The following is a 22,637-nucleotide window of genomic DNA, read 5'->3' as shown; positions in this document are numbered from 1 at the left end:
AGAGCACAGGCTCTAGGCACAGGGGCTTCAGTAATTGTGGCTCATGGGCTCTAGAGTGGAGACTCAGTTGTTGTGGCGCATGGGCTTAGTTGCTCCGTGGCATGTGGGATCTTCCCGGACCAGGGGTCGAACCCCTGTCGCCTGTATTGGCAGGCGGATTCTTAACCACTGCGCCACCAGGAAAGTCCCTAGCTTTGATATAATTTATGACTCCCACGGTAAGTTGCTTTTATCCCCCTTTCTGGGTTGCCTCCTTAAGAATTATTGGGAAATTTGAAACAGTATAACAGAAGAGATTTTCTTTGTTGTAGGAATTTCTGTTCCTTCTCAAGTTAGTCTAACCATATGGGCCCTTTGGGACTCAGTGCTGATAAAAGAGAAAGGTAGAATTCCATATACTTTGTACTTGCTTGGGAACTGAGATGTGCATGCGAGAAACTATCAGTACTTTCAACACACGAAAAACATACTGGAAATACACATCAGTGGCTATTTTTACTGAGCAGTAGTGTCAGATATTCTTTTTTTTAAACTTTTTATTTTATATTGGAGTATAGCCAATTTACAATGTTGTGATAGTTTCAGGTGCACAACAAAGGGACTCAGCCATATGTATACATGTATCCATTCTCCCCCAAACTCCCCTCCCATCCAGACTGCCACATAACATTGAGCAGAGTTCCCTGTGTTATACAATAGGTCCTCGTTGGTTATCCATTTTAAACATAGCAGTGTGTACATGTCGATCCCAAACTCCCTAACCGTCCCTTCCTCCCAGCCTTTCCCCTGTGTCAAATGTTTTTAATATTTGACAGTTTATTCTTCATAATCACTATAGTTCTTAATATGTGACTTGTACAATAAATATATGTTTAGTAAGTAGTCATAGACAAAAAAGACTATAGTCTCTTAACACCATGGCTTTTGTGCCTGAGACCATTTTCTCTTCCAGAATGCAAAATAATGTGAATGTACTTAATACTACGGAAATTTACACTTAAAAATTATTGAAATGATAATTTTTATGTTATATGTATTTCACCACCGTTAAAACAAAAAACACAACAGTGTGAGCCAGATGAAAATGTGCAGTTTCCAAGCTAATTATGACCCTGACACCTCAGATTCTGTCTACTTCTCAGCATTCACTTACTACCGTATACCAGGAGATGGGGACCAAAGTTGCTTGTTACAGCCAGAGATATTATATCAATTATTGGCAAAAAGCATGCAAGGAAAGGGGAATACCTTGTAATACATTAGGTGGATTTTAGAATGTTAATGAGCACCACTGAGGAGAAGGATGGACTTTTTGGTGTAGTCTCCTCATCTAGTTTATAATTATCTTGAATCCTCTTTGCTTCAAGAAGATCTGTAGCTGAGGGAGAAGGAATTGGGAGTTGAATGTGAAGAGCAAAGGTATTACAGTAGCTCTTCCTTGTCCACGGGGGATATGTTCCAAGACCCCCAGTGGTTGCCTGAAACCTGGATAGTACGAAGCCCTGTATATACTATACTTTTTCGTATGCATACATACCTGTGACAAAGTTTAATTTATAAATTAGGCACAGTAAGAGATTAACAACAACAGTAATAAAATAGAACAATTATAACAATATATTAATGAAAGTTTTGTGAATATGTTCTCTCTCAGAATATCTTATTGTACGAATTTAATACCTTTTCCATCTTAACTAAGCACTAACCATGCACTGTGGCCATAAGTTTTACAGTTTGAGGTGTGACCGCAAAATTAGCACAGATTTATTTTTTCTTTTTCACAATTTCACAGAAGATTCATTCTTAGCAACCTCAGCATATGATTTTTTTTCTTCCCGTATTAAGTTGAGAACTTCCACCTTTTCACCTAAAGGAAGCACTTTACGGCTTCTCTTTGGCGTATCCAAATTGCCAGCATCACTACTTGTGCTTTGGGCCATTATTAAGTAAAATAAGGCTTACTTGAACACTAGCACTTTTGATACCATGACAGTCGATCTGATAACTGAGAAGGCTACTGAGTAACTGACAGGTGGGATACGGAGGGACAAAGGAATGATGCCTGTCTTGGGCGGGACTGAGTGGGATGGCACAAGATTTCATCATGCTATTCAGAACAGCGCTTATGAATTATTTCTGGAATTTTCCATTCAGTATTTTTGGACTTCAGTTGACTGTGGGTAACTGAAACCAAGGAAAGCAAAGCTGCAGAATTGGTGGGGTGGGGGGCACTACCATATTTCCTCATTTGGACAAAGCAATTTTTTCTCTAAGCACAGTGGAGCGTGATGGGGGAAGGGGAGTGTAGAAAAGAGGACTGATATCATAGAATTACAGGAACTGTATGAGCTGACTGTGATTTGAGAATATGGAAAATAAGAGCCTGAAATCTGTGAGTTTTGATGATGATTTTAACATTTCAAAGAAAATTATGGGAAACTTACAAAGGTTAGCAGTCTTAAAACGTTTAGCTTTTTCCATGTACTGTAGCATGGGAAGCTTCAATATTGGAATTTCATCTGGGCAGCACTTTACCTATACTAATCCCACAGTTTATCCTAGAGATGGTTTTTCACAGTGCACGGATTCCTGAATTTCTCCTTTGAAATTAAACAAGGGAAGATTTCTGGAGTTTGGAGGATCCCTTGTTATTTGCATAGATTCATTGTCATTGCTATTCACTCTTTCCCCCTACTATTCATTTTTAGTATATCAGAATGGCAGCATTGCTTACTTGTCTGTACAGACTATTCTTTGATAATATTTGCAGCAGTTTCTGTGGAAAGTGTTTTATTTAAAAAAAAAAAAAAAAGAGGAGGAGGCAAGAGGAATATCATCTTGTAGCTCTTAGTGATAGAGCCTGTTGCCATGGAGTCCTGGATCAGATTGGCTGACCTGGGGGCCAATGAGCAGTTAGAACATAAACACATCATCATTTAACCTTGCAGAATTCATTTACTCAGTGATATATGACATTAATACCACAACTGTATATAAAGCTGTGAAATAAAATGTTTTAAGAATGGTATAAGGTGGTTTTCTCTTATTTTTCAAAATCTACTGCTTAATGTAAACAATGTAATAATACATATCTTCTTACTTTGATTTGATTGGGAAAAGATATGATGGGAAATACCTATCACCTGTCTGTGAATTGAGTTGCTGCTGCAGTCAATTGGGCTTATGCCAAGTCTAAGTTAAACCCTGGCCTCTAGACCAGAGGAGATTTGTCTTGATATCTGAAGCTGCCTTGCTTATTTTGGTAGCTCTATAGCTGAGTCAGAAATTGGCAACTTTTTTCTTACTTGTTTTTCCTTTTTTCTCTTCCACTCTGATATGGTAGTCCCTGTAAATGTCATATTTGCACACTTTGGTCTGGAGTTAGAGGATTAGCTGGGAGTAGCTTCTCTATTCTCCATCTTCACTTCTCTAGCTTGTTCATATTTATTGACATACATCTGGGAGCTTTCACTTAACTTAGTGTTAGTTTCTTGTCATAGCAGATCGTGGCATGTATCTTCTCCTGTACCTTATTGCTTTAGAGACTGAGAATGATTCATTCATACAAAGAAAATACCCCTTCTAGATCTTGTAAATGAAAGAAGTCAAGAGTATTGTTTTTCTTCTTACATTTTATGTCAGGGATACTTGAGAAATTATGGTGTGTCTTGTTCTCCTCTCCTCCAGTGTTTCCATGCTTGGCTATTTACAGATTTGAAGGATTGAAAGAGACTTCAAGAGATCCATGAGTTTGTTCCCCTCTTTTGAACTATTCAAGTTTCTATGAGTGATGAGATGCGAACTTCTCATTATACCATCGCTTTCTGTCTCAGAGGAATAGAACCAAACTTCAGTTTTATCTGTTAAGCAAAGAGGAGCAAAACGTCTGTTTGGTATCTGGCTAACTTTTTGTGGGGGAGGCCTTAGAAAAGTAGGATAGGAAGTGTTTGGGGTTTTGTAATTTTAGTTATTTTGATCAGAAAAAGGCTCCCTGAGAGATGGCATCTGAGTAAAGACCTGAAAAGACTGAGTAAGCAAGCCATGCTGTTATCTGGGAGAAGACCATTCCAGGCAGAAGGAAGGAACAGTAAAAGAAGCAATCACTATAAAGTGGGTTTAGGGCACAAGGAGGAGCCAATGTGATTGAAACTGCATATATTGGAGAAATAGTAAGAGATGGGATCAGAGGGCAAGTTAGTGGTCAGATTATTTAAGGTCTTATAGGTCATTTTAAGAACTCAGGTTTTGCTCTGAGTGAGATGGGGATCCATTGGAGAGTTTTGAGCAAAGCTATAACATGATCTGAAACTGTTTTTACACAATTACTCTGGTTGCTATATTTAGAATATACTGTAGGGGGGAGCAAGATTGGAATCAAGAGACCAGTTAGAAGGCTATCAGCCAAGAGAGATGGTGGCTTGGACCAGGGAGCAGTGGAAATTTAGGAAGTCATCAGATTTTGGTTATATTTTGAAGTTAGAGTCAACAGGATTTGCTCCTTGATCATTTTGGTCTTAGTTTACTCTTCTGTAAAGAGAATGGTGATATCTACTTGTAAAATGTCTAGCCCTGTACACAAAATAGAGTGATCAATGATAAACTTTCTAGAAGTGAGACCTCTTTAGGATCTGAGCCATCAAATGTTGTGTGTTCTTTAAACATCATGAGTAACATGTCTGAAGGAACCAGCCACTCTTCATTGATTCATCTCTTGCCTTAGGTGTATGCTTACAGCTATATCAAACATTGGAGCTCTTCCTTTTGAAAGAAGCATTTACCTAAATCGACTTCTTAAAAACAATTCTTAAAATAACAAAGTATCAAGAAAAGTAGGGGGCTTCCCTCGTGGCGCAGTGGTTGAGAGTCTGCCTGCCAATGCAGGGGACATGGGTTCGTGTCCCGGTCCGGGAAGATCCCACATGCCGTGAAGCAGCTGGGCCTGTGGGCCATGGCCGCTGAGCCTGTGCATCCGGAGCCTGTGCTCCGCAACGGGAGAGGCCACAACAGTGAGAGGCCCGCGTATCGCAAAAAAAAAAAAAAAAAATAGAAAAAGAAAAGTAGGAAACCAAGTACAGTAAGTGGTAAATAGGCAGTAAAAGACTGCAAGTAAGAAAAAAGATAAGAATTCTAATTCTCATTAAAATAAGCAAGGATCTCACCTATGCAGAATAATGTGGGTTCAATACTGATTGGGAAATGGGTGTATACAAGGTGCCAATTCCAAGTGGAAATATGTTTGTTCATAAGAGAAAAACAGTACCACTGAACAGCCAGGAAGAGGAGTCTCTCAAATATCTTTCTTTACCTTCTTACTGTAGAATAGGATTAGGAGGAACTAACATTTACTTGAGCATACTGTGTGTAGGCACATTACATTTGCTATGTGATTTTCCAATGACTCTATGAGATATGTATCATGTCTAATCTTACAGATAAGGAGGCTGAGGCTTAGTTAATAAGTTGTAGAAACAGTAGTCTTATAGCCAAATTTTGTCAAACTACAAAGTTCATAAACTTATCCACTATAGCATGCTTACTGCCATTTATACTCTAGAGATTGAATGTTCTTTATTTTGATGGGTGCCGCCTCTAACTCACCCTTTAATGATGCTCAGCCTTTTCCTTGTAGCAGAGGTAGTATTGGAGCACGAGGGTGATGCTTTTATATCCTCTGTAAAAGTACCAAATTTCCCTTATTTTACCTCTTCCCTCCCACGTACATGTAAGCTCCAGGTTGTTGCTACAGGATTCCTTGCTTATAGAAATTGACTAATTGTGTACTGTTATTTTCATCATTATTATTTTGAGTGTGTGCGTGCTGTGAATATATATTACAGCAAAACTTAAATAGTATCTTAAACAAGACAGAAGTGTATTTTTCTGTCACATTCAGGAAATCCAGAGGGAGCCAGTCCAGTCCAGGGTTGGTCTAGTAAAGGACTCAGGTTTCTTCTGTTGCCCCCACTGTCTATGGTTTTCAATCCTACTATCACCTCACAGTCTCAGATGGCTGCTGAAGTGCCAGCCTTTACTTCTACATTCAAGCCAGCAAGAATTAGGGATGACAGAGATAAACCCACGCACATATGGTCACCTTATCTTTGTTAAAGGAGGCAAGAATATACAGTGGAGAAAAGACAGCCTCTTCAATAAATGGTGCTGGGAAAACCGGACAGGTACATGTAAAAGTATGAGATTAGAACACTCCCTAACACCATACACAAAAATAAGCTCAAAATGGATTAAAGACCTAAATGTAAGGCCAGACACTATCAAACTCTTAGAGGAAAACATAGAACACTATGACATAAATCACGGCAAGATCCTTTTTGACCCACCTCCTAGAGAAATGGAAATAAAAACAAAAATAAACAAATGGGACCTAATAAAACTTAAAAGCTTTTGCACAGCAAAGGAAACCATAAACAAGACAAAAAGACAACCCTCAGAATGGGAGAAAATATTTGCAAATGAAGCAGCTGACAAAGGATTAATCTCCAAAATTTACAAGCAGCTCATGCAGCTCAATATCAAAAAAACAAACAATCCAAAAATGGGCAGAAGACCTAAATAGACATTTCTCCAAAGAAGATATACAGATTGCCAACAAACACATGAAAGAATGCTCAACATCATTAATCATTAGAGAAATGCAAATCAAAACTACAATGAGATATCATCTCACACCGGTTAGAATGGCCATCATCAAAAAAATCTAGAAACAATAAATGCTGGAGAGGGTGTGGAGACAAGGGAACACTCTTGCACTGCTGGTGGGAATGTAAATTGATACAGCCACTATGGAGAACAGTATGGAGGTTCCTTAAAACTACAAATAGAACTACCATACGACCCAGCAATCCCATTACTGGGCATATACCCTGAGAAAACCATAATTCAAAAAGAGTCATGTACCAAAATGTTAATTGCAGCTCTATTTACAATAACCAGCAGATGGAAGCAGCCTAAGTGTCCATCAACAGATGAATGGATAAAGAAGATGTGGCACATATATACAATGGAATATTACTCAGCCATAAAAAGAAACGAGATTGAGTTATTTGTAGTGAGGTGGATGGACCTAGAGTCTGTCATACAGAGTGAAGTAAGTCAGAAAGAGAAAAACAAGTACCATATGCTAACACATATATATGGAATCTAAGGGGAAAAAAAAGGTCATGAAGAACCTAGAGGTAAGACGGGAATGGAGATACAGACCTACTAGAGAATGGACTTGAGGTTGTGGGGAGGGGGAAGGGTAGGCTGTGACAAAGTGAGAGAGTGGCGTGGACATATATACACTACCAAACGTAAAATAGATAGCTAGTGGGAAGCAGCTGCATAGCACAGGGAGATCAGCTCGGTGCTTTGTGATCACCTAGAGGGGTGGGATAAGGAGGGTGGGAGGTAGGGAGATGCAAGAGGGAGGAGATATGGGAACATATGTATATGTATAACTGATTCACTTTGTTATAAAGCAGAAACTAACACACCATTGTAAAGCAATTATAGTCCAATAAAGATGTTTTTTAAAAAAAGAAAAGAATTAGGGATGAGTAAAGAAGGGCCATTCACTTCCATTAAGGATACTTCATAGAAGTTGTATTTGCTACTTGTATTAGTTTCCTAGTGCCGCTGTAACAAAATACCACAAACTGGATGTCGTAAACAACAAATTTATTTTCTCACAGTTCTGGAGGCTAGAAGTCTCAAGATCAAGATGTCAGCAGATTTGGATTTTCCTGAAGTCTCTCTTCTGGATTTTCAAATGGCGTCCTTTTTATTGTGTCCTCACATGGTCTTTTCTCTGTGCCTGCACATCTCTGGTGTCTCTTTGTGTGTCTCAATTTCCTCTTCTTATAAGGATACCAGCCAGATTAGGCCTTGTTTTAATTTAATCACCTCTTTAAAGGCCCTATCTCCAAATACAGTCAGATTCTGAGGTATTGGGCAGGGGTGGGGGGTTAGGGCTTCAACATATGCATTTTGAGGGGACACAATCCAACCTACAACAATACTTCTTTCTACTTACATCCCATGGACTAGAACCTAGTCACACACTCATTTTTAGCTATAATGGAGGTTGGGATATGTGTAGCTTTTTTTTTTTTTTTTTTTTTTTTTTTTTTTTGCAGTACGCAGGCCTCTCACTGCTGTGGTCTCTCCCGTTGCTGAGCACAGGCTCCAGACACACAGGCTCAATGGCCATGGCTCACAGGCCCAGCCGCTCCACGGCATGTGGGATCTTCCCAGACCGGGGCACGAACCTGTGTCCCCTGCATTGGCAGGTGGGCTCTCAACCACTGCACCACCAGGGAAGCCCCTCTGTAGCATTTTTATAGGCAGCCATGTGCCCAACTAAAAATCAGTAGTTGGGGACTTCCCTAGTGGTTCAGTGGTAAAGAATCTGCCTTACAATGCAAGGGACGCAGGTTTGATCCCTGGTCAGGAAACTAAGATCCCACATGCCGCAGGGCAACTAAGCCCACGTGCCACAACTACTGAGTTCGTGTGTCTCAACTAGAGAGCCTGCATGCCACAAACTACACAGCCCATGTGCTCTGGAGCCTGCACACCACAACTAGAGAAGAGAAAACCCACACGTTGCAACTAGACAGAAGCCCACGTGCTTCATGCTTCAATGAAGATCCAGCATGCTGCAACTAAGACCCAATGCAGCCAAAAATAAATAAAATAAATTAAAAAAAATTTTTTTTAATCAGTAGTTGTATTGAGGAAGAAGTGATTGGCTATTGGGGAATGAATAGCAGGCTCTCCTTTGCAGCAGAGGCTTAAGGAATAATGATTCTTATAGTTTTCCAATTCCTTCATGTGAAATTAAATTGTTCTTATCTTATTTCTCTGGCCAAACTCACATTCAATTTTATTTTATTTTATTTTATTTATTTTTTAAAAAATTTATTTATTTATTCATTTATTTAATTTTTGGCTGCATTGGGTCTCTGCTGATGCACGTGAGTTTTCTCTAGTTGCTGAGAGCGGAGGCTAGTCTTTGTTGTGGTGCACGGGCTTCTCATTGTGGTGGCTTCTCGTCATGGAGTACAGGTTCTAGGCGCGTGGACTTCAGTAGTTGCGGCACATGGGCTCAGTAGTTATGGCTCGCGGGCTCTAGAGCACAGGCTCAGTAGCTGTGGTGCACGGGCTTAGTTGCTCTGTGACATGTGGGATCTTCCCGGACCAGGGCTCGAACCTGTGTCCCCTGCATTGGCAGGCGGATTCTTAACCATTGTGCCACCAGGGAAGCCCCTCACATTCAATTTTAGATTTTGAAAGATTCTTTTAGTACTAAATTGTTGGCTTTGGGGCTTCCCTGGTGGCGCAGTGGTTGAGAATCCGCCTGCCGATGCAGGAGACACGGGTTCGTGCCCTGGTCCGGGAAGATCCCACATGCCGCGGAGCAACTAAGCCCGTGAGCCATGGCCGCTAGGCCTGCGCGTCCGGAGCCTGTGCTCCGCAACGGGAGAGGCCACAACAGTGAGAGGCCCGCATACCGCAAAAAAAAAAAAAAAAAAATTGTTGGCTTAGGTGTCCTCTCCACCTAATAGGTGGTAACGTTGATCTCTAAGTTCATCACAGTAGGGCAATACAGACTTAGTTGCATGGTGTTTAAGTTAAGCAATAGAAAGCATCTTGAAATGCCATGAACAGTAGATAAATTGTGATTTTTTTTTTCTTTCCCAAAATGTCTTGTCTGGGTTTAGTTAGGAGCAGTTTTGCCAGGGCGTGGGAAAGGACAGTGTGAACTTTTCAAGGTCTTTTCCATCCCTAAGATTCTGTGATATTTTCTACATAGTGGCATTACTGTGATAAAGCTAAATAAATAGAAGCAGCAGAGGTGCTCCATTGTTTGAGCACTGCTGCTTTTTGTCTGAAAGAGGAGGAAATATGATTTGTTCTGTTTCACTCAAGGAAGTAAAATGGGCATTTTGGGCCAAGAATGTAGAGAAGCCATTAGAAACTGAAACGAAGCCCAACTAACACTTCAGTCCATCGATCAAAAGCACCTGTAGTTCTCATTTCAGGGCAAGTACAACCATCACAGATATTGAACAAAGGGAGTACATGTCCAGAACATTTTAATCTTGTTTCTCTGTTTACTTTGCCTAAGGAATTGCTCTGGACATCAGCCAACTCCTGGGGCCTCCGTTACATACCAGTGAATCCTTTTGCATTTATAGAGCAGAATGATTTTCTCATGCTTACCTGAATTTAGAAAATTGGCATAATTGTTATTATTGTTGTTATTTTTATTGGCCTAGTACTAGTGAAATCTATGACATTTGACTTCTGAAATCCTTAAAGGACTTGGTTACTGTCACATAACTATAGCTTTACATGTTCCATAAGTACTTTATACTCTATTCCCCCACATTCTGCTTTCTCTCTCTGAAGAGGAAGGGAGTGTTGGACCCATATCTCTCATAACTCAGTAGGGCCTTCTTTCTTGTCCTTCTCCCAAGGGCGGTTGAACCAGTTTTCCTTTTCAGGTATGCAGTTATCATACTGTTTTTGTTTTTCATCCTTTGGGCACTGTAGTGAAAAGAACACGGGATTTTGGAGTCAAGAAGACCTGGGTTTGAATTCTGGCTTCCTATACAGACTGTATGGCCCTGAACAATGTATTTCATTTATAAATAAAATAGTGATATTTTATACCTTGAGAAGATCAAATAAGATATTTTCTATAAACTATAAAAAATTTTAAGCCATGAGCGGTGACCCAGATTGAGGGGGGAAAGATGGGAGAGTTTACAAGCCCCCAAATATGTCCCCCACTGACACTCTCTGAAGAGAGGCCTTGCATCTAGGCACTCCTCCCATACCTTACTTCACATCCCAGAACACTCCTGAATGTCTACCTTGGGATACCTAGAACTTTGGCTTTGGGATCAGACACAGGCTGGAATCTTGCCTTTGCCCCTAATAACTTGGGAAAGTTATTTAATTCCTCTGAGCTTTGGTTTCTTCATCTTAGAAATGCCCTGACAAAGAGTTTTGTTAGGATTAAAGTAATGTATAGAAACAGTAACCAAAGTCATAGAAAGAATGTAGACTTTGGCATCAGCACTAGAGTTTGGGTCTGATTCTGTCATTTAGTATGACAGTAGTTAAGGAATTTGCCAAGGTCTAGTGACCTTGGGCAAATTCCTTAACTACTCTTTTTTTTTTTCTGGTACGCGGGCCTCCCGCTGCTGTGGCCTCTCCCGTTGTGGAGGCTCCGGACGCGCAGGCTCAGCGGCCATGGCTCACTGGCCCAGCCACTCTGCAGCATGTGGGATCTTCCCGGACCCGGGCACGAACCCATATCCCCTGCATCAGCAGACGGACTCTCAACCACTGCGCCACCAGGGAAGCCCTCCTTAACTACTCTTGGTGGTATGAGTGGAAGTGCATAAAGCACCAAGTTCATAATTGCACTCAATAAACATTAATGGTTTTTCCTTTTCTCCTAACTCCAATGTCAAAGAGTGTATAAATAGACTAGCCATCATGAGCATATAGACAGTTTTGTTTTGTTTTTAACCTACCATTTTAACCCTGTGAATGTTTTGACTACTAAGGGCATTATTTTCGCTTTGTGTGTTTAAATAACATACAATAAAATGCACAAATCTTAAACATTCAGTTAATAAGTTTTGACAGTTATATACACCCATGTAACCACTACCTCTAACAAGATGGAATATTTCCGTCACTCCTAAACAATCCCTTATGTCTCTTTCCAATCAGTATTTTACCCCCAAACCTTTCTGATTTAAACCACTGTAGGGTAGTTTTGCCTGTTCTTGAATTTCATATAAATGGACTTACATAGTATGTATTTTGGGGGAGGGAGATCCACTTTCTTCTACTTACTATATGGTTTTGAGATCCATCCATGTTTTTGTGTATGTCAGTATACACCCAGCAAAGTCCCCTCATGTCTCATGGGTGATGATTGAATCACTTGCTTCTTCTCAAACGAGTCACAAAAAAGAATTACCATGATTGATCTACCTTCTAGGGCTCAGGGATAGGGTCACCTTCCCTGATCATGTGTCCTCGGAGGAAAGCAAACACCAAAAGTTCATTTTTTAAATTGTTGAATAGTTTTCTATTATATGAATATACCACAATTTGTTTATACATTCTCCTGAACCCCTAGATTTTAAATATTTTTTCAGTATGAGTATCAACTGGGAGTAATTTATTCTTGATATATAAATGAGAAAAGGACTGGAAAGTTTACAGGGATTTTGCCACAGGGTATGTCAGAATTTTTAGCCTCTAGCTGTTTTGTTCTTTCTTAATTCTCTCTACTTGGCCATGGATTAAAAGGGAGAAAATGAAACTGCCCTTTTTTCTCTGAGTGTCCCCTATATAATATATTCTTCTTTATGGCACAATGCCTAGAAGGTTGTTTATAGAGTTGATGGAAGGATATATAATCTCACTGTGCTCTGGAAGGTACTTACCTCAGCAGTCAAAAAATTTATGGGGAATATGCAGTATTCTTCCTGAAAAAATTGCCAAATCTTGGCTCCCAATCATCTTCCCCTGTATCATCCTATTTCCTCACTCCCTCTCCTTGCCCGCGACTTCTGACAGTCCCCTCTGTGCAGCTTGAGCCACTGAGTGTCCTCAGGAGACACTGTGCCTTAAAATTGTGCTATTTGCTTGGGTGAAACGTACAAGTACACAGATAGGTTGCAGGGAAGCACACACCTAGGCTCTCCTGGGAGCTTAATGTTTTGCTTTGTTCTAGTCAAGTTATATATGAAATAGTTCCTTTCTCCATTGAATAAGCCATCCACAGTGGAAATTAACTTCTCTGCCTTTTAACCCTTGTCTACTGGCTTTATTCTTCCTATTTAAAGCTTTTTCTTTCTTTCTTTCTTTTTCCTGCTAATAAATTATCTTGTCCCTTGGCTGCAACTTTTGCTTTTGTTTTGGCCCAGAAAAAATTGTTTCCAGAAATCCTTATGCCCCAAGAGAAAGGAGAGCCTTCTGCATAGGATTATGGAAATGACTGTAGTTAAAGGTTATTTTGGAGAACAAAAGAGACCCTCAGCTCAAGAAATACAGTTTTGAGCTTGGTGTATCTTCTGATGGATCTTAACTCTAGAGTTAAAACTCTGACCCCTCATTACTATCTTACTCTCTGATCCACCCTTCTCCGTGTGTTGGCAGGTTGTTGCAGTCCAGGCATCATCCGCACAAAAGACAGACCTTCCGCAGAAGATAACCATTTTTCTAGTGGCTTTTTTTCCTTTTTTAATACAGTGGGAAGCCTTTCTTTAAAGCCACCCACCTAGCAAAATCCTCTCATGTCTCACTGGTGATGGTTGAGTCACTTGTCCCTTCCTAACCCAGACACAAAAAGGAAACAGAATTACCACGATTAGTCTAGCTAATTAAGATCCACCTCCTAGGGACTTCCCTGTGGTCCAGTGGTTAAGAATCCATCTTCCAATGCAGGGAACACAGGTTCGATCCCTGGTTGGGGAACTAAGATCCCACATGCCACAGGGCAACTAATTCCACGTGCCACAACTACTGAGCCCATGTGCTCTGGAGCCTACACACCACAACTAGAGAGCCTGCATGCCACAACTACTGAGCCTGCACGCTCTGGAGCCCACGTGCCACAACTAGAGAGCCCACATGCTGCAACTACTGAGCCTGTGCACTTTGGAGCTGGCACGCCACAACTGGAGAGCCCGCTGACTGCAACTACTGAGCCCGCGTGCTCTAGAGCCTGAGCACCACAACTAGAGAGAAGCCTGCGTGCCACAACAAAGAGCCTGTCAGCACAACAAAAGATTCCGCATGCCACAACTAAGACCCAACACAAATAAAATTTAAAAAAGAAAGATCCACCTCCTAGAGCTTGGGGATAGGATTACCTTCCCTAATCATGTGTCCTCAGAGGAAGACAAACACCAAAAGGAAATCTGGGCTAGATTGAGTGTGAGAGAAAGGGGAGATTTGGATAGGTAGCCAGCATAGTGTCTACCGTACCCTTTCTCTGCTGCTTCCTTTTTCCTCAGCGTACAAGTTACTTTGGGGACTTCCTGGTGGTGCAGTGGTTAAGAATCCGTCTGCCAATGCAGGGGACATGGGTTCGATCCCTAGTCTGGGAAGCTCCTACATGCTGCAGAGCAACTAAGCCCGTGTGCCACAACTACTGAGCCTGCACTCTAGAGACCATGAGCCACAACAACTGAAGCCCACATGTCTAGAGCCCGTGCTCCACAACAAGAGAAGCCACCACAATGAGACACCCGTGCACCACAACGAAGAGTAGCCCCCACTCACCACAACTAGGGAAAGCTCGTGCGGAGCAACGAAGACCCAATGCAGCCAAAAACTTAATTAATTAATTTTTTAAAAAATTGCTTTGTTTTACACACCTCTTTAAGAGGCCAGTAGTCTCAATGGAAATGACTGTCAAAATTGTTAAAAGTGGTTGCATTAATCACTGTTTTATGGACGTCTTAAAGAATCTAAAGTTCAAGTTTTCCTGTTTCCCAGTGAACAAAGGAAACCATGTGGCTCCCTACAACTTAAGTTGGAATGTGTGACCATATTCCACAGGTGGCTATTATGAAAGACCGTTTTTTGGTTTAGTTGGGTTTTTTCATTAGTGCTTTGACTGAGTAACAGTGCTTGGACACCGTGAAGTTAGTCCAGGTGTCCAGATGGTTGAACCTTTTCTGCCTTATATGTAAAGAGGAGCTGCAAAGTTATCATTCTGATTGACATGTATACCTATTTGGTAATTGAGGCCCATCCTGGAAAAAGAAACAACCAGCTGCTTTATATTTGTCCCTATCACCACCTTTTTTTTTCCTGTTTTATTGAGATATAATTGATATATAGCTCTGTATAAGTTTAAGGTGTACTGCTTAATAACTTAACATACATGTACTATGAATTGATTACCACAATAAGTTTAGTTAGCATCCGTTTCCTCATAGAAGGTTTCCTTCTGGGGTGATGAAAATGTACTGGGACTAGATAGAGGTGATGGTTACACAACACTGTGAATGTACAAAATGCAGTGAATTGTTCACTTTAAAATGGTTAACTTTATGTTGTATGAATTTTTAAAATTCAATTAAAGAAAATTTCAGGCCAAAAAAAAATTTTATTTTCTTATGAGAACTTTTAGAATGTACTCTCTTAGCAACTTTTAAATATACCATACCGTTAACTATAGTCATCAGGTTGTACATTACCTCTCCAGTATTTATTTATCTTATAACTGGAAGTTTGTACCTTTTGACCACCTTTATCCAGTTCCCCCATTCCCCACCTCTCACCTTTTCTTTCTGACAGAGTAATATGTTTAAGGTTATTTAAGCCTGAAAAAGAAAAATATTGAAGATCTGTCATGTGGTAAAAGAAGTAAACTTAATCTTGTTTGACTCTAAGGCAGATTTAGGATCAAGATTGAAACAGTTCATAGTTCATAGCTTTTTATAGGGAGAAACTATATAACAGTTAAGACTGTTTATGAAATAGTGAGTTGATCCTGTCGCAGGAGTTTTCTAGGAGAAAGAAAGTTCCTCTCAGGAACTTAAGCAAAGGGACTCTTCTTTGGGGAGGATGGGGAAGATTGCATGAGGCTGTATCTAAGAACCCTTCCAATTCTGATCTTTATTGATGTTTCCCAGCTAAGAGATATAGAGAAGGCATGTGCTGAGTTTTACTGTATTTCAAACTGAAGAGAATGGAGCCTTGATTTACCCATGGGGGAAAAAAACAAATATATGTGTATATGCAGTTCCCAGGTACAGCCAATGATCCGTAAGCTCTGTAGGGACTTCCCTGGTGGCGCAGTGGTTAAGAATCCGCCTGCCAGTGCAGGGGACAGGTTCAACCCCTGGTCCGGGAAGATCCCACATGCTGCAGAGCAACTAAGCCCATGCACCACAACTACAAGCCTGCACTCTAGGGCCCGCAAGCCACAACTACTGAGCCCGCACCGCAACTTAGCCCATGTGCGGCAACTACTGAAGCCCACGCACTCTTGGACCCGCGTACTGCAACTGCTGAGCCCGCATGCTGCAAACACTGAAGCCCACATGCCTAGAGCCCGTCTCCACAACAAGAGAAGCCACTGCAATGAGAAGCCCGTGCACCACAACAAAGAGTAGCCCCTGCTCACCGCAACTAGAGAAAGCCCACGTGCAGCAACGAAGACCCGACGCAGCCAAAAATAAATTTTAAAATAATAATAAAATAAAAATAAAAAACGTAAGCTCTGTAGGTTGTAACTTTTTTAATAGAAGCCTCCAGGTCCTGAATCAATTAATTTAAAAATAAAATATCAGCCATTTTCTATTGTAGTCAGTTTCCTCCAGTATTTCTCATCTTTATTATTTATTTGTTTGTTTGTTTACTTATTTATTTTTGGCTGCATTGGGTCTTCATTGCTGTGTGCAGGCTTTCTCTAGTTGCAGTAAGTGGGGCTACTCTTCATTGTGGTGCACGGGCTCTAGGTGCACGGGCTTCAGTAGTTGCAGCATGCAGGTTCTATTTCTGATCTTTAAATTCAGCTGTATGTGACTTCCCTGGTGGCACAGTGGTTAAGAATGGTGGTTAAGAATCCACCTGCCAATGCAGGGGACACGGGTTCGAGCCCTGGCCCGGGAAGTTCCCACATGTCGTGGAGCAACTAAGCCCATGTGCCACAACTACTGAGCCTGCATGACACAACTACTGAAGCCCGCATGCCCTAGGGCCCGCCTGCTGCAACTACTGAGACCATGTGCTGCAACTGCTGAAGCCCACGTGTTCTAGGGCCCTCGTGCCACAAGTACTGAGCCTGCATGCTGCAGCTACTAAAGCTTGTGCATCTAGAGCCCGTGTTCCACAACAAGAGAAGCCACCACAATGAGAAGCCCGCGCACTGCAATGAAGAGTAGCCCCCACTCGCTGCAACTAGAGAAACCCTGTGCACAGCAACGAAGACCCAACACAGCCAATCAATCAATAAAAAGAATTTAAATTCAGCTGTATGACTATGATTGTATGAATGACTCTCTAGCCTTTTAAACTAAGTCTCCAGGCAGCTGCTCAGTAGCCACCAAAAGGTGAACAAAGCAATAATCTTTGCAGACTAACTTATGCCAGGATGAGGTTACCCATGCTTCCTAAGAGCCTTCTGGGTCTTATCTTTGAAACTGATTGGAAGGAGGAAAAAATGTCTGGCATGACAATTTTCTTGAAGCATTGCTGTTTGTTTAGCTTGGTTTCTGGAGTCATATGGAATAGACAGAACATCTGGGAAGGTTTCCACTCTTATCTTTTTAAAGAAAGGAAAGAAATATTTAGGATTCAAGTACAGTCAGTAATCCATGAAAGAGAAACCTCTATTATAAACCATTGTTGAAGCTAAGAATTTTTTACTTTAACAGTTGTTGAATACATGAATCTCTGTATAGAGCATCAATTTCTGTTACTGAGTAGGTGCTTGGATTACTGTGTTGACCTCACTACAGGATGTCCCAGGTAGCGATATCAAGTGATAGAGCTACCACCCCTGCACTACAAATCTCTGCATCTTTGGGAGGCAGTAAAGTGACTGAACCCAAATAGTGAATAGCAAAGCAAAGATTCTCTCTTCCTCCAGGGAGAGACCCAGTCTTTCTGAAGGACAGATGACTACAAAACTCTCTTTTTGCCTTTTCAGCTTGCTTAAGATAAAGGAAAGAATTTAAGATGCTGTAAACATTGTCTGATTTTGCTGCTTTTTGATGGAGGAGATAACTTGAAGTTGGTAACAGTGTTGTGGTTTGTGGCAGCTGTGGAAGTTCTCCTTGGGAAAGGAGAGTGATCCTCTCTGGTACTGAATAGAGCTTTATATCTTCTTTCTGGAGAGAGTCTAGTGAGTTAACTCTGTGGAGTGCTCAAGCTGAAGATGTGAGCAAATTTCTGTAGGGAACAAGGGAGGTCAAATAAAGTGCCAAGGGGACTTATACTACATTGCTTTAGAACTGAATCCTGGTGAATCTCAAAATAATTATGCTGAGTAAAAGAATCCATATACTGTATGATGTAAAAATCTAGAAAATGGAGACTAATCTGTAGTGACAGTGGTTGGCTGGGGGTGGTGGCACAGGGGAGGAAGGGCTTTTAAAGGAGCAGGAGGAAAATTTTGGAGGTCATGAATGTGCTCACGATCTTGATTGTGATGGATGATGTTTCACAGGTGTATGTGTGTTTCGTAACTCATCAAATTGTACTTTTTTTTTTTTTTGGCCGCACCATGGCTTGCAGGATCTTAGTTCCCTGACCAGGGGTTGAACCTGGGCCCTTGGCAGTGAAAGCTCCAAGGGAGTCCTAACCACTGGACTGCCGGGGAATTCCTAGTGCATTTTAAGTATATGCAGGTTCTGTCAGTTTTACCTCAGTAAAGCTTTTTTTTTTCTTTAAAGAAATGAAATTAATCTAGGGGCAACATTTATCAAAGGACCCTATACTGGGTTACAGGAAGGCTATTTTAGGCTTCTGTATGAAATACAAGTCTTGCAGGTGTGTTAAGTTTAGATACACAGCTCCTGTTTAATGCATTTCATGTTTCTTTAGGAGTCCATAGAGGCTGCTGTATTCTATTGAAGAAGATGTCTAACAGTAACACTACTCAAGAGACCCTGGAAATAATGAAAGAATCGGAAAAAAAACTGGTGGAAGAATCTGTAAACAAAAACAAGTTTATATCTAAGACTCCAAGCAAGGAAGAAATTGAGAAGGAGAGTGAAGATACCAGTTTGCGTCAGGAGACACAGGTAAGGATTAGAAGTGCATTATATGCGCACTCTTTATAGCAAAATAGAAACATCATTAGAGGTGGCTTTGGAAATCTATAGGAAGCCAGTCACTTACACAAACGTTTGATTCTCCCTAAAAGCCCAACTTCAGCTCTCAAGAAATGTCTCCTTCCCTTTTTGTCAGAGCCCACAACGAAGTCTAAAGAAAACAGAATGAAATCCCTAATCTATTATGACCTGAATCACACTGGTTCTTGCTACATTTTGATATATTTTAACGATCAAAAACCAAACTATATACAAACATATTTGACAAGTCATAATATGGCTTATACAATAAACCATATTTTTAATTAAAAACAAATTTTTTTTTGGCTGCGTTGGGTCTTCATTGCTGCGCATGGGCTTCCTCTAGTTGCAGGGAGCAGAGGCTATTCTTCATTGCGGTGTGCAGACTTCTCATTGCGGTGGCTTCTCTTGTTGCGGAGCATGGGCTCTAGGCGTGCAGGCTTCAGTAGTTGTGGCACATGGGCTTAGTTGCTCCCACGGCCTGTGGGATCTTCCCGGACCAGGGCTCGAACCCTTGTTCCCTGCATTGGCAGGCGGATTCTTAACCGCTGCGCCACCAGGGAAGTCCCTACAATAAACTCTTAAAACTAGAGCTGCCTGGCTTTACACACAGTGTTAAATTCATATCCTGGTTGTGTTAAAGCAGTCAGCATTTTCTGGTCAGAAATAGTCTCTGAACTTGCCACTTGGTAAATGTGAGTGAGAGGAATTTTATTCTTTGGTTGCCTATTGTTTTCCATCCGAATTCATACTACAGTGCAGATATGATGGCAGTAGATGGCCAGCCGAGCTTTTTCCAGGGCTCCTCTTTGGTACCCAGCCAGACTCTGGGCCTCCTCTAGCTTACCTGTTCCAGTTCTCTTCCCTGTGGTCACTACTCGTTTCCTCTGTTACCCAAGCCCAAATTGTATAAATCCTTTCCTTCTTGTCCAGGAGTGAGACTGGTCTTTATTATATGCTTAGGAGATAGACTTAATTGTAGTAAGTTAGTTTAAAGAGCAGTAGTAATAACATTTTGGAGGCTCTAGAAACTTGAAGCATGATTTCTCTTGACAACCCAGTTCACCTAGGTCTTTTCTTACGTAAAGATTAAGACAGCAACAACGTAAGGGATGAATTAAAATCAGATAACTCTCTGAAGTATTTTGTTCTCTAGCTGCCTGCTTTTCTACTATTTTTCCTCTTACAGTTTGCCAGATTTTTGTCATGGCTGCTTTTCTTTCCATTATCTTTTGCATGTGAATTGTCATTCCCAGCCCATCCTTCCAGAGTTTATGGAGACAGTCCGCCACTGTTCCAGCTATACTTCTAGCTTCCACTGATCCCAGTAATGAATTTTAAATCCTCAGGACAAATAAGTGTTGAATGTTTAATTATGTGCTGTCGTGTTACATGGAAGATAATAATTAAATGAACTTTTTGGTCCAAGTTACTCTATTCTCAGGAGACAGTTTTAAGTGGTGTTCTGAACTCCTGTTGTGTGTTCTTCTTGAAGACAGGCAGAAAAGAAAGGGTGACTATAGGTTTTATATGCCTTATGGGTACTCACTTGGTTTAAGAATGTCTTCACCTGGATATACAGATAGATTGTGTGGGAGGCTGGGTGGGGAACCTGCCTCCTCTCAGACTCCTTTTGTTGCTGCTAGACCAGGTGGAGTTGCTGCTGCCATCTGCTGGAGCTCCTGCTCCTTTTACAAAGTCTTGGCCACCCTTCAGAAGCCCTCTCCCCTCTACCAGTGTTCCCCGTCAATAGCACTAAAAATTCTCCTCTTTCTCTTACCTTCCCCCCAACTCACACCTGGTAAGTCTCCACAAGAATCTTACTGAAGCTGTCAAGAGAGTGCCTATTACGAACTGGAGCTGGAAAGTTTGAGGAAAGGGGACTTTCATTACTTGTACTGTGTGAGACATACTCTTGGAATCAGCAATTGGAACTCAGAAGATCTTTGGCATGGAAACAGTGCTATAAAGGGCAGGTTCTGAGATTCAGTTTAGAATGGGCAAGTCCTGACAACACATACTGAACTTAGGTGGGTCCTTTAAATAACCTAGCCGGGCTTTCTGCCTTTATACTTGTAATCTCCTCTGATTCAGCTACCATACTGCTTTAGAAAGATGGCTATGAAATAAACATCTGATTGTGTTAATTCTCTCCAGAGTTTCTGTGTGTCTCCTTGCCCTAGGCTAAGTCCCAGATTTGTCAGCATGGCATATTGTGACCTAGTCCCTTGCCTGCCATCCATCCACCTCTGGAATCCTGTGCTCCAGCATTAACTGATTCGCTGGCCCCTGAAAAGTTTGGAGGAAGCATGCTTTTACACATGTTTTCTCTGCCTAGAATGCTCTCCTTGGTATTCTTTCCCTGGCTTCCTCCAGGTCAGTTTAGGCTCATCATTTTTATCTCCAAGGCCCAACACAGTTCCTTGCAGGCACTCAATATTTGTGAACATGTGAATTTGTGAATTCCTAGGTTTGAGTTAGACACTTGTGCTCCTCTGGCACTCCATGAGTACCTCTGTAATGCACTTAATTCCAGTATTGTAATTGTCTATTTGTCTGTCTTCTCCAACAGGATTATGAGTTCCTTTTTGACAAGGTTTGTGTCTTTTATCTCTGTGTCCTCCAGTAGTTAGCACGTTGCCTGATACATATTAGGCTTTCAGTATGTGTTTGACTATTTAATGAAAATCATGCATTCTGAGAAATAAGCAGATTTATACATTGTTTGTAGTGTTATAAATTGATATAACTTCTTTGAAGGGCAATTTAGCAATACTTTATAAAATTTTTAAATGGACTATACCATATTTGTAGATACACTCAATGATATGGTCATTGAAGCATTGTTTATACTAACAAAGATCAGAAACATCCTAAATGGTGCAGTTTAAGGGACTGGTAAAATAAGTTATGGTATGGCCACACAATGGAATACCATGTAGCCATTAAGAAAAACAGTATCTCTTCTACGGAGGTATCCTTGAAAAAAAGTTTAAAAGTAAGGTTTAGGGCAGTGTGTACAGTATCCGTCTATTTGGTTTTTAAAAAAGTGTGTGTACACATGTACAATAATCTTACAGATGCATAAAAGATCTCTTGTAAAAGATTACAAGAAATTCAGTACTAGTTGATACTTTAGGAGGGATCCAGGTAGCTGGGGGACAGATGTGAAAGGAGACTTACTATTCTGTATACCTTCATTATAACTCTTGAAAGTTTGTGTCGTGTGTATGTTATAACTTATTTGAAAAAAATAGTGACAAATACTGCTTCATATTCCTGGACTCTGATTCTTCCCTTATTATAACAGATCTTGCCACTGACCAGATTCACCATCATTTCTCACTTTTTCCATTCACCTTTCGGGTTCTCCATTTTGCATTGTAGCAGTGTTGTTTGGTAACTAGTGAAGAGGACAAAGGAAAGAAATCCTCACCTACCCAGGACCATGCTGGTACTCTGCCTCCATCTGTGTCCCCTCCTCCACCCCACCAGCCTCAGTTTTTTCCACACCCCAGTGGCAGTGAATTCCATTCCAAACATCTGACAAGCCCTAAGTGTCACACATAGCTCTAAGTGTCACCCAGCCTCTTCCCGAAAGTCCTCATTTTGACTTCTCAGCTATTTGAAACCTTATCAATTAATTAGTCATTCTTTCCCTCATCCCACCTCAGGCCCTCATTCTTCGTCTTCCTCAGCTTCTATCCTGTTCTTTACTTGCTCTCCTTACTTCCCCTTTGCTCTGGAGGTCTTATGCACATCTTCCATGCTCCCTTCTTTTTATCCTGT

The 22,637-nt window shown here is 41.0% G+C and overlaps 1 protein-coding gene across 41 annotated transcripts in view; it reads left to right on the top strand.

The window, feature by feature from the left end:
- The window catches only part of R3HDM2 (R3H domain containing 2), a 157,168-nt gene that overhangs the window by 93,782 nt on the left and 40,749 nt on the right, over positions 1-22,637 (top strand). For all 41 annotated transcript variants that reach the window (XM_059080150.2, XM_059080147.2, XM_059080145.2 and 38 more), the window contains one exon: positions 18,598-18,797. In XM_059080150.2, coding sequence (XP_058936133.1) covers positions 18,633-18,797 — 165 coding nt within the window. In that variant the 5' untranslated portion in view covers positions 18,598-18,632. Of the gene's footprint in view, positions 1-18,597; positions 18,798-22,637 lie in introns of those variants that run through there.

Source organism: Kogia breviceps, chromosome 12, assembly GCF_026419965.1.
Source record: "Kogia breviceps isolate mKogBre1 chromosome 12, mKogBre1 haplotype 1, whole genome shotgun sequence".
NCBI lineage: Eukaryota > Metazoa > Chordata > Mammalia > Artiodactyla > Physeteridae > Kogia > Kogia breviceps.
This window is presented reverse-complemented; position numbering and strand designations above follow the sequence as displayed.